The 23,276-nt window shown below is 34.8% G+C and overlaps 1 protein-coding gene across 2 annotated transcripts in view; it reads right to left on the reverse strand.

The window, feature by feature from the left end:
- LRRC7 (leucine rich repeat containing 7) overlaps positions 1–23,276 on the reverse strand; it is a 495,696-nt gene that overhangs the window by 356,063 nt on the left and 116,357 nt on the right. The window contains exon 3 of one of the 2 annotated variants that reach the window (XM_045835282.1): positions 7,869–7,944. The exons of the other annotated variant lie outside the window; for it this stretch is intronic. Within the exon in view, the coding sequence (XP_045691238.1) occupies position 7,869 (1 nt within the window). The 5' untranslated portion in view covers positions 7,870–7,944. The remainder of the gene's footprint in view (positions 1–7,868; positions 7,945–23,276) is intronic. 2 annotated transcript variants of the gene reach the window in all.

The raw sequence follows: 23,276 nt of genomic DNA on the forward strand, positions 1-23,276 counted from the left end.
CAACAGTACTGACTGCTATTGTCATTGTCCTGTCGCCGTTTCTTTAAGAAGGGGTTGCTCCATTTTAAGGTGATAAAATTTCATGATGTTCTCTCTATCTAATGTCTCTCATGCAAACTCTTTCCTCCTGCCAATATAGCAGAAAGAGAAAGGTCCTATGAGTCACATAGAAAGAGATTGTAATACTGGTTTTCCCTTTAGTAGCCAACTGTGGTCATTGTGGAAAAGTCACTCAACTAACTTCTTGGCCCCTTAGTTTCTCATCTCTCTTACAGAGATATCATGAAGGCCAAGTAAGAAAATGTGTGTATAAATGTACTTGGATTACATAAAAGGCACTCAATAAATGTTAGTTAATTTCCCTCTCTTCTGTCCTTCTTTTCCTCTCCAAGTTATGGTTCCAGCTATGATTTAAACAATTAAATTCAGTTCCTAAATTCCAGATAGAAAATGCTCAGCCAGATGAGCAAAACACAAAATAACTAACAAGTGTTGGCTAGGATGTGGAAAATTCAGTTTGTTTGTACATTGTTGGTGGAAATGTAAAATGGTACATAGTCACTATGGAAAACAGTATGGCAATCAGTCCTTAAGAAATTAAAAACATACCTTATGACCCAGCAATTCTACTTCTGGGTATTTATATGAAAAATCCAAAACACTGATTTGAAAAGCTCTATACACCTCTTTTTTTCACTGCAGATTTACAACAGCCAAGCTATGAAAGCAACCTAAGTGTCCACTGACAGATGATTGGATGAAAGATGTGGTACATTTACACAATAGAATATTACTCACCCATAAGAAAGAATGAAATCTTGTTATTTGGAATAACATGGATGAACCAAGAGGGTATTTTGCTTAGTGAAATAAATCAGAGAACTACCGATACTATGTGATTTCATTTGTATTGGAATCTAAAGAATAAATGAAACAAGCAAAATAGAAACAGACTCATAGATATGGAGTACAAAGTTATGGTCGCCAAGGGGGCTGAGTGAAAAAGGTAAAGGGACTAAGAAGTACAAATTGGCAGTTACAAACTAGTATAGAGATGTAAATACAGCATTGAGAATATAATCAATAATATCATAATAACTACGTGTGGTGCCAGATGGGTACTAACTTATCAGGGGGAATCACTTTATAAATTATATATTAACCATTATGCTGCACACCTTTAAGTAATATAATATCAAATGTCAAGTGTAATTGAAAATTAAAATAAAAATAATAAGCAGGTAGTCAAAGAGATATTTGTATACCCATGTTTGTGGTTACATTATTCACAATAGTTAAAAGGTAGAAGCAAACCATGTATCCATCAAAAGACTAGTAAATAATATTGAATAGAGATAAAATGAAATATTATTCAGCCTTAAAAAACAGGTATTCTCAGGACACATGCTGCAATATGGATGAACGTGGAGGACATTGTGCTAAGTAAAATAAGCAAGTCACAAAAGGACAAACACTGTATGATTTCACTTAAATGAGCTTCATAGAGTAGTCAAATTCATTGAGACAGGAAGCAGAATGGTGGTTGCCAGGAGTTGGGGGAAAGCATAATGAAGAGCTGTTGTTTTGTGGGTAAGATATTCAGTGTTGCATAATAAAAAGAGTTATGAAGATGGATGATTGTGATGGTTGCACGACAGTATGATGTATTTAATACCACTGAACTGCACATTGAAATATGGTTGAAATTACAACTTTTATATTGTGTTTATATTGTGTTTATTTAAAATAATTTTAAAAAGATTTAAAAAATTATTTAAACACTAAACCAAATAATTATCAAAAGAACACTGATAAGACTGGCAAATTTCTTATCAGAAAAAAATGGAATCTACAAGACACTAGAATGGCATCTTTGAAGTGCTGAAAGAAAGTCTACAAGGTCTGTTCAGAAAGTATCTGCAGGGATCTGTTTCACATGGTGTGGAAATGTAACTCAGTGCCCATGTGGCAAACCAGTGGGGAGCGAGTTGGCACACAGGACCACACCCACAGAGAGGTTTTCCCATGGGGAATCAGGCCTGCATTGTGCCTAGACTGCTATGAGTCTTGTTTTTGCTAAAACTGCCTCACCCTGAATTGAGGCAGCAAGTGCTTACTGTAACTTCCTAAAGTCTGTGCTAAACCTCCCAAGTATGAAGTGTAACCAGTTAATCCACGTTTCCCCTTGATCTACAACATCCTTCTTATTGAAGTTAGCAACATTCTTTCCTTTGTTATCTGTAAAAGGTAATCACCTGAGTGAACCTGTGCATAGTAAAGGAGAACCATCCTCAATGTAATGTACCCAGAGAAGCAATAAAAGCCTATTCAGGCAGGGGCTGAGGCCTCTCTCTCTCTCAGAGAGTGGCTATGCCATCCCTTTTTTCCCACAGGCCTTCTGTAGTCCATGTGTATTTGTTCATAGCAACCATAACATACGGATCCTGCTGGCTGGGATCCACATCAGTATCCAGCCATGTGCTATGATAAATAGAGACATTTACTGAAGATACAAGAAACATTGTACACAGGACACTGACCCCTCAGTCCCCTTCAAGGTAGGCACCTTGGGACCTCACACGGTTCTCCCAATCATCATCAGCTGCCCCACTGTATTTTCCTGAATCTCATCAATGGTCTGATGTCTCTTCCCTTTCAAAGGTGATTTTAGTTTTGGGAAAAGCCAGAAGGCACAGGGCTCCAAATCTGAGCTGTAGGGGAGCTGAGTCACCTGGGTGATATGATGTTTCACCAAAAAGCTATGCACTAGACATGATGATGTGATGCATGAGTGGGTACATTCATGATGCTGCCAATCACTAGTGGCCCATTGCTGTGGTTTTCTGAATCATTTGAATAGTTTCCACAGAGGAATGTTCCAGCTTAACCCAAAATTTGATGCAGATTCATTGTTCTACTTGCTCAATCATTTTGAATGTTATGGCAACATGGTACATGTGCTCATTCAATGGCATGTTCTGCCCCCACTGAACAAAATAGAAGTCATCATTGCTCATACATGCATATTCCAGTCCACTCTACCTGCCTGCCAGGTTGCATCAGTGTTGTACAAACTGTTCCTGTTATATTAGCAATGGTTGAACTTTTTCTGAACAAGCCTCTAGTAAAATATATCCAGTAAAAATAATGTTCAGAAACAGAGAGGAAATAAAGAATATTCAGAGAAATAAAAATTAAGAAAATTTATTCCCAGCACACTGGCACTAAAAGAAACACTAAAGAGAGTCCCAAATTGGGGGAAAAAATCTCAAATAGAAAACAGATATGCATGAAAAAATGAAAGACAGTGGCCAAATTAACTATATGGTAAATATAAATGGATAAAACAATAATAGAAATGTCTTGTTAAAACCTTCTAAGATTCTATTAATATCAGATTATTATTAAAAATAATATAAGGTTATTTGTTTAATATATTGTATTAAACTGTAATAAGTCAAGGATGATTGCTGAAATTTCTAGGCTAACCACTATAAGGTCAATTAAAAACAAACAAAACAAACAACTAGAACAGGAATAGCATCACAGAAATGGAGATCACGTGGAGGGTTGTCAATGGAGAGGTGGAAGGGGGAGAATGGGGGAAAAGGTACAGGCAATAAGAAGCATAATTGGTGGGCACAAAACGGACGGGGGAGGTTAAGAACAGTATAGGAAATGGAGAAGCCAAAGAACCTACGTGTACCACTCATGGACATGAGCTAAGGTAAGGGAATGCAGGAGGTAGGAGTGGTGCAAGGTGGAGGGGGATAAAGGGGAGAAAAAAATGGGACAACTTTAATAGCATAATCAATAAAATATACTTTAAAAGAAAAATGTATATCAAGTTAGTTAATAGAAAGAACATTCAATAGCAAGAAGTACCTAATTAATTCAAAATTCTTTAAAAAAATTTTTAAGTATATTTTATTGATTATGCTATTATAGTTTTCCCAATTTCCCCCTCTTTCCCACCCTCTGGCCTGCACCCCTATCCTCCAGCATTCCCCGTCTTACCTTAGATCATGTCCATATGGTATGGGAAACAGAGCAAGCAGCCAAAGAACTTATATGTAACTAATTCAAAATTCAATAGAAAGCAATAAAGGAAAGAAAAAGAAACTTAATCAGGTGAGTTAAAGGAAAAATAAATAGCCCTGGCTGGTGTGGCTCAGTGGCTTGAGTTTGCTCTGCAAAGCAAGTGGTCTCTGGTTCAGTTTCCAATTAGGGCACATGCTGGGTTGTGGGCCAGGGCCCCAGTAAGAGGAAACCACACACTGATGTTTCTCTACCTCCCTTTCCCTCTAAAAATAAATAAGTCAAATCCTTTTAGAAAAGAGAAAATGAATAGTAACATTATAGATATAAACCCAACTATATTAGTAAATAATTATAAATGTAAAATAACTAAATATTCCAAGTAAAAAATCAATATTATTAGACTAGATTTTTTAAAAGGCTATTATATGATGTTTACATGAAATCATAAATGTAAGGACACAAGAAAATTGAAAATAGAAGGATGCAAAAAGAAAAACATGCAATATACAGATGGTATGTCAAAAGTGTATACTTGAAATCTATATAATCATATCAACTATTGTCACTCCAATAAATTTAATTAAAAAGAGATACATGCACATATTAACTAAAAGAAAACTGTCAATAGTTGTACTAAGAACAGAAAGATTAGACTTTAAACATGACTCACCATTAGAAATAAAAAGTAACATTTTGTAATGAGAAAGTGATCAATCTATAAGGAATGTAAATGTTAATTGTTATGTCATTTGGGTGGTTTTTCAATCAGTTTTTACTTTCTTCATTATACTTTCATGTGTTGGTTGAAATTTTTACAATGAGCGTGGATTATATAACTTGAAATAAAACAATAAAGCTATTTTTATTGTGGACAAAAAAAGATAAAAGCAGTACAAAGATTTAAGAGCAATCTGTTTCTTAATAAAATATTTAAAATATTTGGTGGCTGTTATGCCCTAATTACAACCATGAAAATTAAGTCTGTAGTGCTAGGGCAAGAAAAATAATATAGTACTAATGAAAATCAGGTTGAAAATTCTTACAAAGAAGTATTACTCTTATTTTTCTCTTAATCTTATTTGTTTATTTAAAGATTTGAAGGTAGTTAAATAATTCTGAGTATATTTGCTGCAAGAAGTAGGTAACAGTACTTTAAGAGGAATGTGGGAATAACTCAAAGTGAGAAAAGCATTCATTCATTCATTTATTCAAAAACAACTTACAAGTACCTACTATGGGCCAGGTACTATTTGAAATTATTACTTGTGAGGCTGTGAAATGGTACTGGATAGAAAGGAAAAGAAAGAAAGAAGAAGGAAGGAAGGAAGGAAGGAAGGAAGGAAAGAGAGAGAGAGAGAGAGAGAGAAAGAAAGAAAGAAAGAAAGAAAGAAAGAAAGAAAGAAAGAAAGAAAGAAAGAAAGAAAGAAAGAAAGAAGAAAGAAAGAGAAGGAAGGAAGGAAGGAAGGAAGGAAGGAAGGAAGGAGGGAAGGAAGGAAGGAGAAAGAGAGTGAGAGAGAGAGAGGAAGGAAGGAAGGGAGGGAGGGAGGGAGGAAGGAAAGAAAAGGCATGTCTCTACTCCCAGTTCTTGACAGGGCTCCTGAAACCCTCATAAAATCTTAAGTGATAAGAGCACTAGCAGAATCGGTTGGTCTAATATTTAGTCTTTGAGTTCGGTTCCTGACACAGGGCTCCTAAATCTCTTGGAAATGACAGAAGTGTCTTTTTGTTCTAATGAAGTGACCCTGGGTGGGCTCTTGCATGGCTTCTGGATGGGGACTGGTCACTGGAAAGACAAAGCCATGATTAGATGGATTTTCAGCCCTATCTCCTGTTCTCCAGGAAAGGAAGTGAGAGTTGGAAATGGAGTTAAAAATTGACCATGCCTACATCAGTAAGTTGCCATAGTATCTCAACTGTACAGGATTCAAAGAGCTTCCTGGTGGTGAACATGTCCACATTCCAGGGAGGTGACACACCCTAGCTCCACGGGGACAGAAGCTCTTGTGTATATAGACCTTCTAGACCTTGCCTATGTATCTCTTCATGTGGCTTTTCATCTGTATCCTTTATCATGTCTTTTAATAAATGGGTAAATGTAAGTACAGTAAGTGTTCCACTGAGTTCTGTGAGCTGTTCCAGCAAATAATGGAATCCAAGGGGAGGAGGTCACGGGAACCTCCAATGTGTAGCCAAGTTAGACAGAAGCTGTCAGTAACCTGGGACCTACTACTGGTGATTGCCATCTGAAGTGTGTGTGGGTAGGGGCAGTCTTGTGGGACTGAGGGCATAACCTGTGAGATCTGATGCTCTCTCTAGGTAGGTAGTGACAGCATTCAGTTAAATTGTGAGATGCCCAAATGCTGCCACAGAAAATTGTATATTGTGGGGGGAAAACCCATATACCTGTTGTCAGAAGTCTTGTTGAGGACGGTAATAATGTGAAAGTAAAGGGAAAATCTGGAAAAGGAGTGGGTTTTTCCCAACACAGAGGCAAATAGAATATTTGTTAGCCTACTGTAGGAAATCATTTATGAGATTGCTAAGTGAAATAATAATAGGGCATATATAGTTGATAGGATTACCCTGTAATAAAGATATCCTTAACTAAGTTACATTAAATTGAATTAGCCATTCAAATCATGGGAAGTTTTAGGGAGATTACTACTGAAAAGTATTCTGAGTATAAGTAAGTCTGAATTTTAAAAATTATAAAACTACCCAAAGGTAAATCTGAACAACATAACTCCACTATTCAGTTAATACAGAAAGGAGCTAAGGTGATGAATAAAGCCACTATGTCAGAAAGAATTCATAAGTCCATCTGGACTTATGTCTTTACCAAAAACCCTGTCTTTACCAGGGTTTCTGACAACTGACTAACTATAATGTCCAAAGCTTTTGCTCTCTCAGTCTTCTGCCTCCTAGGCTTTTCAGCAGCATTTGACACTTAATGAATCTTTCTGCTTCTTCATTTCATCTTTACTTTTTTAAACAGTGGAAGCCTGTTTTACTCCTACTTTTGACTGTTGCTCAGATTTTAATATGTAAAATAAGTCTCTAATTGGAAACTTAGTTCCTTAATCCATATCCAAGAGAGATTTGATGTAAATACTTTCTAAAATCTTTATAGCTTTCACATTTCTGATTCTTCAAAATATATTTGAGGAGAAAGAATCAACTCCAACTACTTTCATAAGGAACAATGAGATTTTTCAAAGATGTTTCTTGCCATTTAAATAATCATATTTACTTTTCCCACATTCTTAAGCCCTTTTTTAACCCACACACCCAAACATTGCCTGATTTCATTTCTTGTAAATGTCAGTAAGCACTGATAAATGGAAAGCTCCTGCTTTGTGTCTGGATTTCATATGGTGGCACCTTGAAATTTTGAAATGTAATCTTCAAAAGTGAGTGTAATTTATTCTGGTTTTAAAAGCATGATTATAATATAATTTATATTAATGGTTTATTAGAGGAATTAATATATTTATGTAGTGGCTAAATATGTCATAAGGCATAGAGTCTTACTCTTTTTATAAAGAATATATTGTTGAATTAGGGCTCTAGCAATAAACCTGAGAGAGAATACAATATTTAAACTTATCTTTATGACCAAAATCATTTCATTATTATTGACAGAAAATTACTTTCCTGAAATCCATAGTTATTATTTTTCTTCCTATTTTTGTGATATAGCATAGTTAACATAAATAATACTAAGTATAAATTTAAAATTACAAGACTACTTGGTATTGTAGAGTAAGATTCTCAGAACACTGCTGAATTCTATATATTTAAGCATAGTAAAATAACATAGTATCTACTTGCTAGTTATTCCTGTCTCTGCAGACTTCTAGGTTGTGACCACTTTGACTTGCATTTTTTTCGTGTAGCGGGCTCCTTTAAAAAAAAAGAAAATTTAAAAAAATTTAATTAACTGTACTTATAAATTGACAAATACATCTAAATGAACATAATAAGCAAGAATTGATTGTGAAGAGCTTAATCAGATGCTTTTCTAATAGTCAGGTTACACATCCTATCAGAAGAATTCCACAAACACTACATTTTAAATACTTGAGCTGTGAATATGTAAATTCAGTGTGGAACAAGAGGATAATACTATTGTTCAATATCCCTTTTTAAAGCAATACTTCAATAGCAGTGAGGAAAATTCTTTGTATAGTGATTTTCCTCCTTTCTTGTTTTATTCCTGATAACTAAATAGTAAATGAGAAATGTGTTTTCCCTTGTTTTTAAAAATTATAAAAACAAAATTTCTTTTAAAATATTTTATAATTTGCATTCTTATAGGTCAGAGTTGCCATTTCTTCTAATTATTCTGAATAAATAAAGTTTTATGTCCTCACTATTACACATTGATGCTGATTTGGTAATTCCAAGTGACCATTAAAAAACTTGCTTTGACACTGTTACTTTTACATGTGTGTATATTTATAACTTAATATATTTGATATATTATAACAATTGATCCTAAAATATCTATATGTATTTGTAATAATGAAATTTTAGAAAAGTGATTTCCATCAGAATAATGCCAATATTCACATTTATTTAGTATTGTAGTTTACACTGTATGAATTTACAAACTATGGATGGTAGGAGAAATAAAAAATTACCTTAAAGCTATTTGTTTGAATACTTGATATAAAGCCTTTATATTTATAAAATCTAAGAATCTCTATGTAATTATTACATGTGTAAGTTGGGACTAAGTATGGAGCCTCAACTTGTTAGGGAAACAGAGAAGTCATCTAGTCCATGCACAGAGTCAGGCACTGCCTGTTGTATTTTAGGAGTCATAAATGGAAGTTTAGTTGTTATATTTCAGTGCAATTTTCTAATAAAAAATTTTTAAAAAGGTGTGAAAGGACCAAGAAAATATTCAAGATCTGTTTAATAAATTCAATTGAACATAGTAAAACTTACATACTCAAAAATCACCTCTTGAAATTAGGTATCTAGAGTATTTTGGAAAATAAAAACTATAGTGAAAATATTAAATAGCAGTTAAAATGCTGGAAAATATGTATATAATTGATGAAATTATTTACTTGTATAAAACACATAATCTCAGAATAAATAAAGCTTTGCAAAACACATATTTAAGCTGAAGTAATTTTCTGATTACAAATGCACTATTAAAATGAAATAAAAATTAACAAATTTTATAGTTATAATTATCCTTAATACTTTTGTTTTTAATTTTATACTAAAATTAAAAGTGATTTGCACACCTCCATTACAATGTTACATTATAAAATGCTTTAAGTCCACGGTATATTACTCTCAGTTTTGTAGAGATACAAAGATATAGTCTGATTACATACCACTTAATATAGTCTAGGTAAGAAAACTTATTTATCTATTTACTACCTGTTTTAACATTTTTATTTGTGAAATTGAAAGAATAATTAAAGTGTCTCATAAGTAATTTTTTAGGAAAATAATATAAAACAAGTTCTGTTAAAGAAAACACATGCCCAAAATGGAGTCATTGGTGTTAAAGCCATCACATGGAACCTAGACTTAAACCTGACCTAATTACACCTTCGGTCTTCTCCAGGAGTGTAATCTTAATTGGTCAGTCTGGAATTTTGGGGTCAGTGTCGATGAGGTAATTCATCATGGCCCTCTCCATCTCCAAGACCCCCTTGCAAATGAAGCCAAGGCAATGTGCCAGATAAGGTTCAGCCTTCCCCTAAAGGAAGGTAACCTTGCCTCAAACAATGTTTTTCCTTCCTTCCTTCCTTCCTTCCTTCCTTCCTTCCTTCCTTCCTTCCTTCCTTCCTTCCTTCCTTCCTTCCTTCCCTTTCTTTCTTTTTCTTTCTTTTCTTTCCTTCCTTCTTTCCTTCCTTCCTTCCTTCCTTCCTTCTTTCCTTCCTTCCTTCCTTCCTTCCTTCCTTCCTTCCTTCCTTCCTTCCCTCCTTTCTTTCTTTCTTCCCTCCCTTCTTTCTTTCTTTCTTTCTTTCTTTCTTTCTTTCTTTCTTTCTTTCTTTCTTTCCTTCCTTCCTTCCTTCCTTCCTTCCTTCCTTCCTTCCTTCCTTCCTTCCTTCCTTCTTTCTTTCTTTCTTTCTTTCTTTCTTTCTTTCTTTCTTTCTTTCTTTCTTTCTTTCTCTTTTTTTTGCTGATAACATTCTTGTCCTTCCTAGTTTTTACCCATAAAAGCCTTTTATATTTTACAGCTTCTTGGAGCAACTCTCTATTTACTAGGTGGGATGTTGCCTGATTTATGAGTAGTTTGATAAAGCCAATGAGATCTGAATTTCTGTTCTTTAACAGTTCTGAACAGCACTCCCCTTAGGGAAGGAGTGCCAAACTCATTTTCATCGAGGGCAAACTCAGCTTTGAGGTTGCCTTCAAAAGACTGAATGTAATTTTCAGGCTGTATAAATGTAACTACTCCTTAACAGTTAAATGAGAGCTTGATGCTGCCGGCAGGTAGAAACAAGGTGCCAGGCTGAATAAAACATGGTGGAGGGACGGATTTGGCTCTTGGGCCTTGTGTTTGCCACTTGTGCCTTACAGGAAAGGTTATTTGTTATTATCCTGTTTTATTAAAAGACTAAACATTATTTCAGTACCCATGAAGTGATATATATTTAAAAATAAACTATAGTAATCTTTTCTTATCTTATTTTGTTGAAAATAAAAAGTGCTTCCTCACTTTCTGGCAGATTTTCCATTGAATATAATGAAAGAAATATATGTCTCAATTTAGAACAATAAAATAGTATTATTGTTAATTATTATATTATTACTATTATACTATACCATATTGTAATCTAGTATACCATACTATATTATACTGTTATGGTAATAGTTATATTACTAATTATAGTTATATTATTGTAGTATAATATACAGTTACATTAGACCTGCTTTTGTTTTTTGCAGTCCCTGGAATTGGACCCTGCTTTGGCTAGTGTGACATGTACACTACTCAGAAAAGGAAGATAATGTGAGGAAGACAATCATACATAGTTCTTAAATTTTCTTTTATAAGATACCTAATATACTTAGTCAAGGTACTGTCATATCTTTAAGGCTAATTTTGAAGGGGGAGGAAAAGAGCCTTTTGGTTATAATAAAGATGAACATAGTAGCCTTGATGGTTTCCTTTTACTAAGTAACTTAAAATAATTTGTTCAAAAATATTCAAGCATCATTTTCAGTGCTATCAGCATCCAAGGTATAGTTCCCAGCCCTCCACATTCAAGCCCATTTTAAAAGACTTATTGGGAGGATTTATAAAAAGTTTCCTTGCTTTGGATCCTACTTGATTTGTGGTACTTCTAGTTTCCAGTTTTTTAGTCAACATTCTTGAAATATCAATTCCTCACTCAGTCCTTATGTGTGTGAGTGTATATAAATGATACACTCACACACATGCACACACAAACCCCATTTATTGTATGTGTTAGGTGGATGCTAATTCTCACCTGCTTGCCCTCCTTATTGCAGCTATTTCCTTCCTGCACTTTGTATATCTTTCTGTGACCCAGGCTGTATTTAACCTCAGTTTGACCTGCCTTTTTTACCTGCTACTCGAAAGTAGAAAATACATATGAAAAGTCCTTAAGATATAAGTTCCTACTTAAAACATGATCTCCCAGGCACAAGGGCCTGTTCAGATATGCTGCTGATCAGTGTTTATCACTCTGTAGATGCTGCAATGTTTAACAAGTGTTGCTGTAGCACTTGAACTATGGCTGCACAGTGAACAGGCCAGATTTGGATGCAAAGCACTACAGCTCCCAGCTTCACATCTTAATTATAACTAAATGAGATTGCCTAATGCACGTGTTTAAATATTCACTAAAATTAACTTATTGAATCCAGAGGGCACAGTGGGCATTCATGATAATACTAGAGTTTTAGATTTAGGTTTCTGACTACTGCATGAATAAAAAAAATATCAGGGGGTATGAAATATCAAGAATGCTTTGAAATAAATGTCAGATTTGGTTAAAAACTTTAACTTGTCTCATGGTTAATGTTCTCTTAGTGTTTTTATGATATGATTGCTAATAATCCTTGACTATTTGGTGCTATAATATTCTAGAGCTAATGAAGTACAGGCACTGTATATCAAGGGAATTTGATAAACATTAACCCAAGCAAGAATTATGATACAGAACATATTTAGCTTGAATTATAAGCTTGAGAGAAATTTTAAACATATATTCTGTTCATTATTTTAGGAGAAATTTCTCAACAGTCATCCTTAGCATCTGATAATCTACTGTATTCTGAAGGCCACCAGTGTCTTCAGAAAATGCATGCAGGTGCCAACCTAAAAAATGAAGGCAGAAGGGCTTTTCAGGAAACAGGAGACCATACACCCAACACTGGATTTGTGAGATCTGGGTGAAGCAAAAGTTGTCTTGAAAGTAGGCTCTCTAAGTCATTTAAATTTAAAGGCAGAGCTTTAAAGTCCAGATATGAAGACCTTTTAGAAACTAGAAGGCAAAACAGAAAACAGAATGTCTTATATGAGACTAAGACCTTCTGGGTATGCAGCCTGTAAGGGCTCTGGAATACAATAAGAATAAATCCCTAGAAAAACTTATCTTTGAGAACAAAAATCCAAAGCAAATTTAAATATAATCTGAGACAGGGTACGACAGAGGTGTGCAGAATATACCGTGGGAGCCTGGAGGACGGGCACTCAGAATAACCTGGGGTTTCATGAGAGGCTTCTGACCCAGTGATCAATCAGCACCTTGGATACCCCAAGTATTTTATACATGTTGAAAAAGCAAGATTTCTTAAGTTTCTTCTGTGTGTGTTTTACCTGAAGGCCACTATAAAAACAGAATAAAAAATGGCAGAGCCTTGTGCTCAGCATAAGGCTTTCATTGTTCCCGGTACATCTACTCACCTCTCCAATCCCCTACACTCTGCAGGGAGTGGGAGGGACATATACATATAGAACTGCCTGGCCTGGATGGTGCCAGCAAGAGAAACCCTGCTGCTCAGGGGAAGACTCTGGGAGAGATGGGTCCACCTCTGCTGTCAGAACAGGTGTCCTGTTTTGAGTCTTTCTTAGATCATATTCTCTCGACCATTATCTTAAGAAATGAAAATTAAAGACTTGCTTTATATATCTGCACACATATTTGCATAAATCAACAATGTTTCCTCATTATCACAAACAATGATTCATACTCAGTAACATTTCCTGTGCACTTTTGAGACAGAAGTCAGAAACTTAGAAAAGCCCCCAAACAGTGCACCTTTCCTATGAAACCCTATCACAGAGAGTATTTCTTTATTCTTTAAAATGCTTTCATTAGGTAGGTCTCATTTATCTCTTTTCATAGATGAAAAACTGACTTTGGAGTAGGGCATCATTCATTCATTCATGCATCGGACACATAAAAAGCTTCTTGTTTTCAGGCACTGTGGTTGGTGCTAGTGACACAGCTTCCTACTGAAGATGTCACAGTCTCAGTAGGAACAAAGCTATGTGTTTGCCACACCATTTCCTTTTCCTGAACACACGAGAAAACTGTGTTTCTGTGCCCCAACCTGCTACTGCAACTAAAGTGGAAACATGTGACTGATGTTGGGCAGTGGTGGGTGAAGGTATTAGAAGCCACTTCTAGGCTTGGCCCTGAAAAATATCCTCTCTTTGATTTTTTGGTCCTTTCTTCCCCAGAGCAGGCTGCAGAGATCCAGTTTCTAGAGCTATAATGGAGGAGGGCCTCCCATGGGCACTGAACTATGACATGACAGAGTAATGAACTTTAATTGTATTAAGCTCCTGATATTTGGGTTTTCATTCATTACCACAGAATAGTCTACTATTTCTTTCTGGTCTAAAACAAAGTTTCATGGGCCAGACAGACACTAGACAAATGAATACACAAAAAATTGCTTTGAAGAAAATAGAGTACTATGAATTGGAATAACAGAGTTAATTAGATTATGGTTCAGAAATATTCCCTTCCCACCTGCCACATTTCCAAGGAAGTAGTATACCACAGATGTTCAGTTTTGGCTTTATGACTCGCTTTGGCCAACGTAATAGATCAATTCTGAGTCTAGGCCTTATAAGACCTCAAATGCTTCTGCTTATATAGTTCCACCTCTGTCACATACAAAGGCTATGAAATGTACATGTCTGCATTAGCCCACTGGTCCTAATAGGAAGACGTGAGATACATGGAGCAGAGTTGCACAGCAGAATCACCCTATTAGCTGAACTCCAGCTGACCTGCAGACATGAACATGCACAGATGAGATTAGCAGAGCCACTGAGTGAGGCCCAGCCTGGCTTGAAAGGCCCCCAACTGGTCCTCAGACATTTGGGCTAAATAAATCCTTTGTATTACATGCCACTCAGATTTTTGTTGTTGCTTGTTATGCAACATTGCCTTCATACTAGCTAACTGATACATCTTCTCAGATAAGATGGTCAGGGAAGACCTCATTTAAGTAGGCACCCAAAAATGAGAGAGCTATATGTGTTGCAGAGAAAAGGAACCCTCATTCACAGCTGGTGGAAATGTAAACTGGCGCAGACTCTGTGAAAAACAGTGTGGAGGCTCCACAAAAAATTAAGAACAGAGTTACCGTATGACCCAGGAATACCTGTTCTGGCTATCTACCCCCAAATTTTAAAAACATATTTGTACTTTTATGTTCATTGCAGCATTATTCATGGTGGCCAAGATAGGAAGACAACCAAAGTGTCTTTTGATGATTGGATAAAGGTGTGATGTGATATATATATCACACTTGGCAAAAGTAACACCTGCTTGAGTGTGGTTGGTAGGGCAATAACATGGGAGTAATAATTTATAGTTTTAATTTGAACACTTTACCTAAAATGTCATAGGATGTCCTTGAGTGTGATATTTTTATGTTATAGAATTACATGCTTACAATTCTGTAATAAAATATTTTGTGATAAAAAGGGGCTTTATTTGTGCTGGACACTGATAATGGAGTACTACTCAGCTATAAGAAAATGTAATATACTGCAATTTGCAACCAATGGATGAACCTTGAAAATATCATTCTAAGCAAACTAAGACAGAAAAAGTTAAGAACCATATGATTTTACCCATATGTGATATATAAAACTGAAAGCAGCAAAGGAGTGCATAATAAAAACAAACAAACAAAACCCTCAGACAACACTATGGTAGTTTCCAGAGGGAAGGGATTGGGGGGAAGTAAAAGGTAAAGGGGGTAAAGTACATGGTGATGGAACAAGATTTTTGACTGTGGGTGGTGGGCACATAATGCAATATACAGATGATGTATCATAGAATTGTACACTTGGAACCTATATAATCTTATTAACCAATGTCACCCCAATAATTCTAACTAAAAATGTTAGTAGCTGAGACAAACATTTTGCATGAAGGATAAAGTTAGCTTAAAATACATCCTTAAAATGACATTCCACGAAGAAGGAATAGTATCATATATATAGTGGCTTTGACAGTCCCAAGGGAAATCAAAGGCCCTTGTATATTTCCCCTGTTACTGCTGCCTGGTAGGTCAGGTATGACGGATAAGAGCAGGACACTTGGGAAACTCTGGCCTATTTCACAGAACACTTTGCCCATCTCTGTACTCACTTTTATTGGTCAAATAGTATACATAATTTTTTACCCAGGGGTATCTTTATGGCACCAATATACCTTCTTATACTATCACGTCACAGAACCACATGGTCCAGCAGAGTATATAATATGCAGTGAGGGATACAAAAGAGCCATCAATGAGCCATTGTAACTAAATTGTACTGGCACCTCACCTTGGCTTGTCTGGGTCTTTATTGCTTCAGTCAGTTCTAAAGCAACAGTAGGCCTCCTCAGTGGCCTCTAGGACTCTAACTTTACCTTCCTCCAAGACTGTAATATAGTCTACAGATGACTTCCTAAAACTTTTTCATCATGCATGTTTCACTCAGGGGGAAAAAGGCAAAAACAAACAAACAAACAAACAAACAAACAAACAAAAAACCCTAAAATTTGCTGAGTGCATATCTTATTCCAGACATTATCCTAGGTGACTAGAGATGATATTTCTCTCAGGTTGGTTATACTCTGCAACAAACTGATTAAGACAAGATTTGAGAATAAATATTCTACCAGAGAGGCAATTCTAGGAAAAAACAGAAGAGAAAAAAAGTGAAACAGGGAAGGAAAGGAAGCCAGTAATGGGTGTGTAATGAAGCAATTACCACTCTGGGCAACCAAGGCTGTCTCCTGCTGGGGACTCTGAGTGAGAGCCAGTGAAGCGAGGAGGAAGGTGAGCTCCTCACTGTCCCACACCCATCTGTCAGTGACTGAAGGCTGCACGTGGAGACATCACTCCCCCTGTGCACTGACCACAAGACGGATGAGTGTTCTCAGGAGGACGTGACAGAGCCTGCACTTAGACATCATAGGCACACACCAGATGTTAAGGGGTCAAGAGGACACGGACAGGCCCGCAACAGCTTACAGAATCGTTTTCTCATTTATTCCTCATTAATGTCACTGTTATAGAGAGGCTTCTCTGACTACTGAATTTAAAACAGAAACTCCAAATTCTCTATCACTTTTTTTCTTTCTTTCTGAGCTCTTATCACAATGGTTCATTATTAATTTGCTCTTTTCTTATAATTTTCTGGGTTTGTCCCTAGATTGTGAGTATAATATAGTCAAGAACTGAGTTTATTTTTTTTCATAGAAATCTAGTACAAAGTAGGAATCCAAAATGTGTTGAATCAGTAGAAAGAAGGACAGCCTTATGAGATAGGTAGTGTGATAGAGAGAAAACTAAGGCCACATTGATGGCAACAGAACTCCAATCCAGGATGATCTGACGTAAAATCCCATACTCTTTGATGGTGATTGACACCATGCTGTTTTCCTATTTCTTGCCTCAGAAAACTCAATTATTTCCTATTTCCTACATCATTAAATCTAAACTCCTCTGCCTGACTTTCTTTCCTTCTACAACCTGGCTAGCAGATTATTCTTGCATCTTTAAAAAAAAATAGTACACACATTCATAAAAGATAAATGAAATGTTGCTTAAAATCATATATGAAAATAACTTGCAGGTTGCTTATTGTCAAAATTAGTTTAATATGAGAGAATAGTGTAATCTAGCCTCTAAAAAGTCTAAACTAAAATGCTAAATGAATGTGTTATAACTTCTGGAGCAGTCAGAGGTATTAGTGATAGTGAATATAAGACTCTGTACCTGAAGCCAATATGACTGGAACTTAGAGTAACTGACGATAGAACAGTAAAAATCCTTTATACATGCATAGGTGAGTGATTCTCCTTTAGATGATTGAGCCCAAATAAAAACACACAACTATACAAGCAAAATGGAACCAGGAAGGATGAAGTTGGAAATGAGAATACGAAAATAATGTATTGCTACCTGTATTTGCTTAGGATGTATGGATACTGCCATGTACATTATTGCATTGAAGCCTTAGGTCATTTTGCATGACTGTGAGGCCTGACAAAGCATGAGAAGAATTTAGCATTCAGTCATGCAGTAAAGAAATGACTGAAGAAGAGAGCTGCAGTCTGAGTATTAGGTTGAAAATTCACATAAGAAATAATTAGGTAATACCTGGCTGGTGTAGCTCAGTGGATTGAGTGTGGACTGCGAACCAAAGTGTCACAGGTTCGATTCCCAGTCAGGGCACATGCCTGGGTTGCAGGCCACGGCCCCCAGCAACTGCACATTGATGTTTCTCTCTTTCTCCCTCCCTCCCCTCTCTAAAAATAAATAAATAAAATCTTTAAAAAATAATTAGGTAATGATATGACCATGGGCTATTAAAACATGTCGATTGATCAATAATTCTGAAGCATTTCCTTATACTGTCAATTCCTTCGATGGGTTCTTCTTTTCATGGGAGGGTCACACTTCCTGCCCCAATTACATTAGCCTAGGTCATGTGACTCACTTTGGATAATAGAATACAAGCCAAGGGGAAGTTTTAAGCAAGCCTTTGCTTTCACTACAATTTGCTTTCTGTGGTAAATCATAAATATGGGGCCCCTTTTTCTCTTTCTAGATTCTGGAACAAAGAGAAGGCAGAGCAGAGACCTAGCCAATACATAGCCCAGATGCAATGATGTGAAAAATAAACCTTAGTTGTTGTAATGCTAAGGTCTGGGGTTATTTTATAATTGCAATGGTATAAGTTGTATAAGAAAAAGTAGGTAAAGATTTCTGCAAATTCTGGGGAAGTTTACAAATTAAAAATTGAGATCAGAAGAAAACTACTTTCTCTTCATAATTTTGAGTTTAATGTAACAAAATTTATCAGTGACATTAAGTGTTGATAATATTCAAAAGAATTTGACATGTTAAGGCATAAAGGCACAGGATTCCAAATGAAATGAGAAATGATTATTGTTAAGAAATGAATTACTGGGGTGTAAGGTTTAGTTTAAAAAAGTGGTTTAGTTAAAAATGTAGTTTAGTTTGTATTATTGTAAAGCTTAAAAAAAGTAAAAATTTACTACATTTATACATTTAACTGATTAGATGTGTAAGAGTGTCTTAAGTCCTTGGGATGGTTTTGCTTATTACAAGAGAACATAGAGTGTGTAATTAAAAAAAAGAAAATGTTTTAAACTTATGAAGAAAATGGAAATTTTATTTATGGATGAGAGAGAGGATAGAGGGAGGGAGAGAGAAACATCAATCTGTTGCTGTACTTATTGATGAATTCATTGGTTGCTTCTTATATGTGCCCTGACCAGAGACAAACCTGCAACCTTGGCTGTAAAGAGGATGCTCTAACCAACTGAGCTACCTAGCCAGGGCCTAAACATGAAAATATATTTTTTAAAAATAACAGAGTTTTGGAATAATATAATTTTGAGGTGATCTTGAAAACTTACCAGGTTTATAAACAGAATAAGACTTGTATATTCAACTTTTTAAACATACTGAAAAAGTAGGTTTAAGTGAAAAATTTAAATTTGATAAAATAAAAATCAATTTAAAATTGCAAATAACCATGAACAGTCTTCACACATCAGTCATTTTATAACACTAAGAGTTCACAACAACAAAAGCAATCAAAGAGTAGTAATATATTTCCCATTTTATAGAAGAGGAGATGGAGGTGGAGAGAAATCAAAGTTGCCCAAAGTCAAAATGATAGTAATTTACTCAATTTAGTGATTCTACAATTTTTAAAATGACTTTCAAATGCTCATAAAATGTAATTTAATTTCTTTTTTGTCTTAAACATGTTAATGCATGTTTATTTGTAACAGTTTTCTAAATTATCAAATATAAATAAGGTCGGAGATATTTGTATATTGGAAAAAAATGATTCTCTGGTTAATTTTTCTCATGAGATTTTTGCTTTCTGAAGAGGATAGATTATTCCTTAACATGAGAAGAGATTCATAGGATGCCTAATTAAAAAAAAGAAAGCAAACTGTGCACATGACAAGGGCTTGATAAATGCTCACTGAACTAATAGGTAAAGTGCAAAAAAAAATAAGAATTTTATTTTACTCTTCTTTTCTTTATTTCCTTCATAGAAGAGCTTGAGAAGGCTTATGGTAAAAGGTAGGTACAAAGTAGTTTTAAGTAAAAAAATAATTACCACCAGAAAAAGGAAAAAGAAAAGAAAAAACCTTATTATAAGACTAACCCGTTTACTGTGACTTAGCTTTGAATGCTGTGTTTTTGCTTCCTGGAAGGGAGTCAAAAGGGAAAAGTATAGGCCACAAATTTTCTTAATGTGTTTCAAGAAAGCACATCAATTCTATGTAAAATTCCTAAAGGTATTTAATTTGTTGATTTATGTATTTTGTAATCTAGAATATTTATAAACACTGACTAAATCCCTTACTATTTCAAGTTTAAAAAGGAAATGGAAGACATTTCAATAAAATAAAGAAGGGATTAAATCAAAGACATGATTTTCTATATCTATCCTTTTATATTGATGATAGTCTTTTACTATAAATATTTTTATGTTTGCCAAATGGCTAGGCTCAAAATAAAGTTAATATATGTTAACTTACTATATGTATATATATTACATACACACTCTCACAAACATGTATTTACACAATTCTGAGAATTTTAAGCAACAATTATGTAGTCTATTGAAGGATTTTTATAGATCAGAGATTTAAATTTATTTTTAGAATGTATATATATATTTATATATATATACACACACACCATATGTTTTGGATGATAAGATGCACTTTCACCCCCAAATTTTGGAGGAATAATGGTTGTTAATGCTGCTGTTGAGTTCTGTTTACATTTACATTGGTGAAATATTATGTTGTTATATTAAATATTTTCCCACATTTAAAAAAATTTTTATTTGTTTTTATTACCATTTTAATTAGTGTGGATTTGAAAAGACTTGGAGTTGGCCCTTTTATTTTTTTTACCACATTTTTTACTTCAAAAATTTTTTTTCCCCTATTTTCCTCCTCTAAAACCTAGGTGAGTCTTATGGTCTGAAAAATATGCTAACTAGTGGAATAGCACAAAAACCTCTGAAGTTATCCCATTCTTAGGTAAGCTAGCTAACAAGTACAATTTAAAAATAAAAATAATCACCTCCCCAATTCTTATAGTCCCCTCTAAAAATTTATCTAAAACACTTAGATTTAACATTGAAACATAAAAACACAGTACCAAATTTTATGAAACAAAGTAAAACAAGATTTATTTGCCCTTGTTGTGAAATATTAAACAATTAGAGAAAGCCAATCATCGGTTTTTAATCACTTATCTTAAAAATGATGTCAGGAGAGACTCATTTTTTGTGAGACTTTTCAAAATAAATAAATCAGAACAAGGTGAAAATGAAAGCTGGTGTATGAAACTGAGGTAGGATTCATTCAAATGTTTTGGTGTTGTTAGTGCTCCTAAATTTCATGAGAACTAAAGAGTGTTAAATAACTGAAAACTGGAGTCCATGCAGATGGATCAGTGAGCCAGGGTACAGGACACCTTGTGAACTTTACTTAATGATTTTGTAGATAATACATAATACCAGAAATATAAATTATGTCTGTATAATAAACACTTCAGTTGATCCTAGCAGAGGGAAACATGCTTGGATAATGGCTAGTCATAAAACTGCTCACCCTTTTCTGAGTCATTGATTTTTTTTAAAACACAAAAAGGCATTGTAGGTATTAAGTACATATTATACTGTGTCTGGAATACTGTCTACATTTTACATGTTATCAGAAATATCCATCTCAATATCAGCTTTCCCAAGTGGTATTATTGTACAGTCAATTAAAACCATTTTTGCTTCTTTTATATATATTAAGTTCACCTTTCTACCACACTGTCTTGACTGTATCCTTTAGTACATATTATGGTTCTGAAAAGTTGGTAAACATGGCCTTTGAGTCAAGAATTAAAGGTTGAGCCTTTGATAGTCTCTTCTCCCTTTTTCCTCTTCCCAATTTATTTTAAAACAAGTTTAGTGAAGAATTTGGCCGAAGGGGAGAAATATCTGAAAAAATAAAAAAGCCTGAGAAAAAGCTTAAAAATCATTTTGTGGCTGATGATGCAGGGATGATTATTCCACCATGGATTATCCCTGGTAATACTGTCTGGCCAAAGTATTATAAATCACAGGATGCCAGAAAAAAAATGTTGCTGATCACAAAAGCTGTCATGTTAACTGTCATCTGCAGTGCTGGGCTCCAAAAGAGAGGAGTAGGAACACATGAACATATTGATGCGTCTTATCTTGCCTGACAGTAAACTGGTAGCCCTGTGGCATATCAGATACTACAAGGGAAACGGTGTTCTTGATTAATCATGGTGTGTGCTGACCCTCCAGCAGACAGGTAACATTACTCACTCTTGAAACATGCAGCCAATGGCACAGGTCATATATTTTTGCTTTTAAAATTCAAAAGGAAAAGTGTGCTTGAACAACAATAAAATTCAAAAGTATTTAATAAAAAAAAGCAAAACAAAAATCTGTGAAACTTAAATGAATAATAGTAAACCAGGTAATCTCAAATACTTAAATATCATTTACAAACTTAATAAACATTTACTACACATTTAATAAAAAAAGAAGTATTTAGCTTTGCTGTGGACACTGAGATGTTCAAATTCATACTAAATAAAACAACAGAATGCCTGCTTTTTGGACAGTTGTTATGAAGAAATATAAATGAACTTAAAAACAGAATTTATAAATAATTGCTGCAAAGGCTTTCTGTATTTCATATCACATGAACACACCATCAGTTCAAATATGTTTATTGAACATATTTACCTAAATTTTGTCTCCCATATGAGAGATGTGAAATCAGGGAGTTCTATGTCTTTCAAAGTTCTCCATTATTCAGAAAATTCATACTTATTCCCATCTTCCTTGATTGAATAACCCCACCGAGGAAGAAATTTCTCATGAATTCAGCATCAGACCAAAGCTTAGATTTGATGTCTTACTGTTCTGTATGCTTTTTGCTGTAATATGTCTTGTTTATTGTGTTTTATTTTTTTCCTGATCTTCCTTTAAAACACTAATGAAGATTAAGTAATTGATCAATAATTTGGACTGACATACCTAATATCAAGACTGAGGTTATATTTTGTGGCTTAAAGCAAACACAGGGCTATCTCTTCCCTAAGAGTGAGCCAATGACATCAGGGGCAGGGGGAGATTATCCTCCTTTAAATATACAGGGAGACAAAAATATAGCTGTACTGAATTATGTCATGAGATATAGTTGTTCAAAAACTGAAGTGTACAGGGATATCTAGAATAGAAGTAGAATGAAGTGAGTTCTGTTGTAGGGATAAGAAATAGTTCTAGAAATTTTGTGTACTTTTTTTTGTATTCCTGGGGAGCAAAAAAAAAAAAGAGCCAGAGGGATTCTCAAATTTTGGGAGGCTTTTTGTTGATTTAGTCAATGGGAGCTCTGGATAGAGCTTGTGCTTTCTGTTGCATGGTTTGGAAGTCATTGAGGATCAAGGATTTTGGCAGAGGATCAATTTTGTGATGCACCAGAGAGGTGGCATCGACCAAAGAAAGTCTTGAGGGTTAAAAACTGAATTAAACTATCACAGGACAATCTTAATGGAGTTATGATGCTTCATGGACATGCACATTTTATCAGAAGTAGCTCAGTAAGTTGGCCTTTCATTCTGGGACAGATGTTCTAGGTATTGATGTGAACATATGTTGTGGCAGATTGAACCCCCAA

The sequence above is a fragment of the Phyllostomus hastatus genome, unplaced genomic scaffold, assembly GCF_019186645.2.
Source record: "Phyllostomus hastatus isolate PE091 unplaced genomic scaffold, TTU_PhHast_1.1 phas_contig_209, whole genome shotgun sequence".
Lineage (NCBI taxonomy): Eukaryota > Metazoa > Chordata > Mammalia > Chiroptera > Phyllostomidae > Phyllostomus > Phyllostomus hastatus.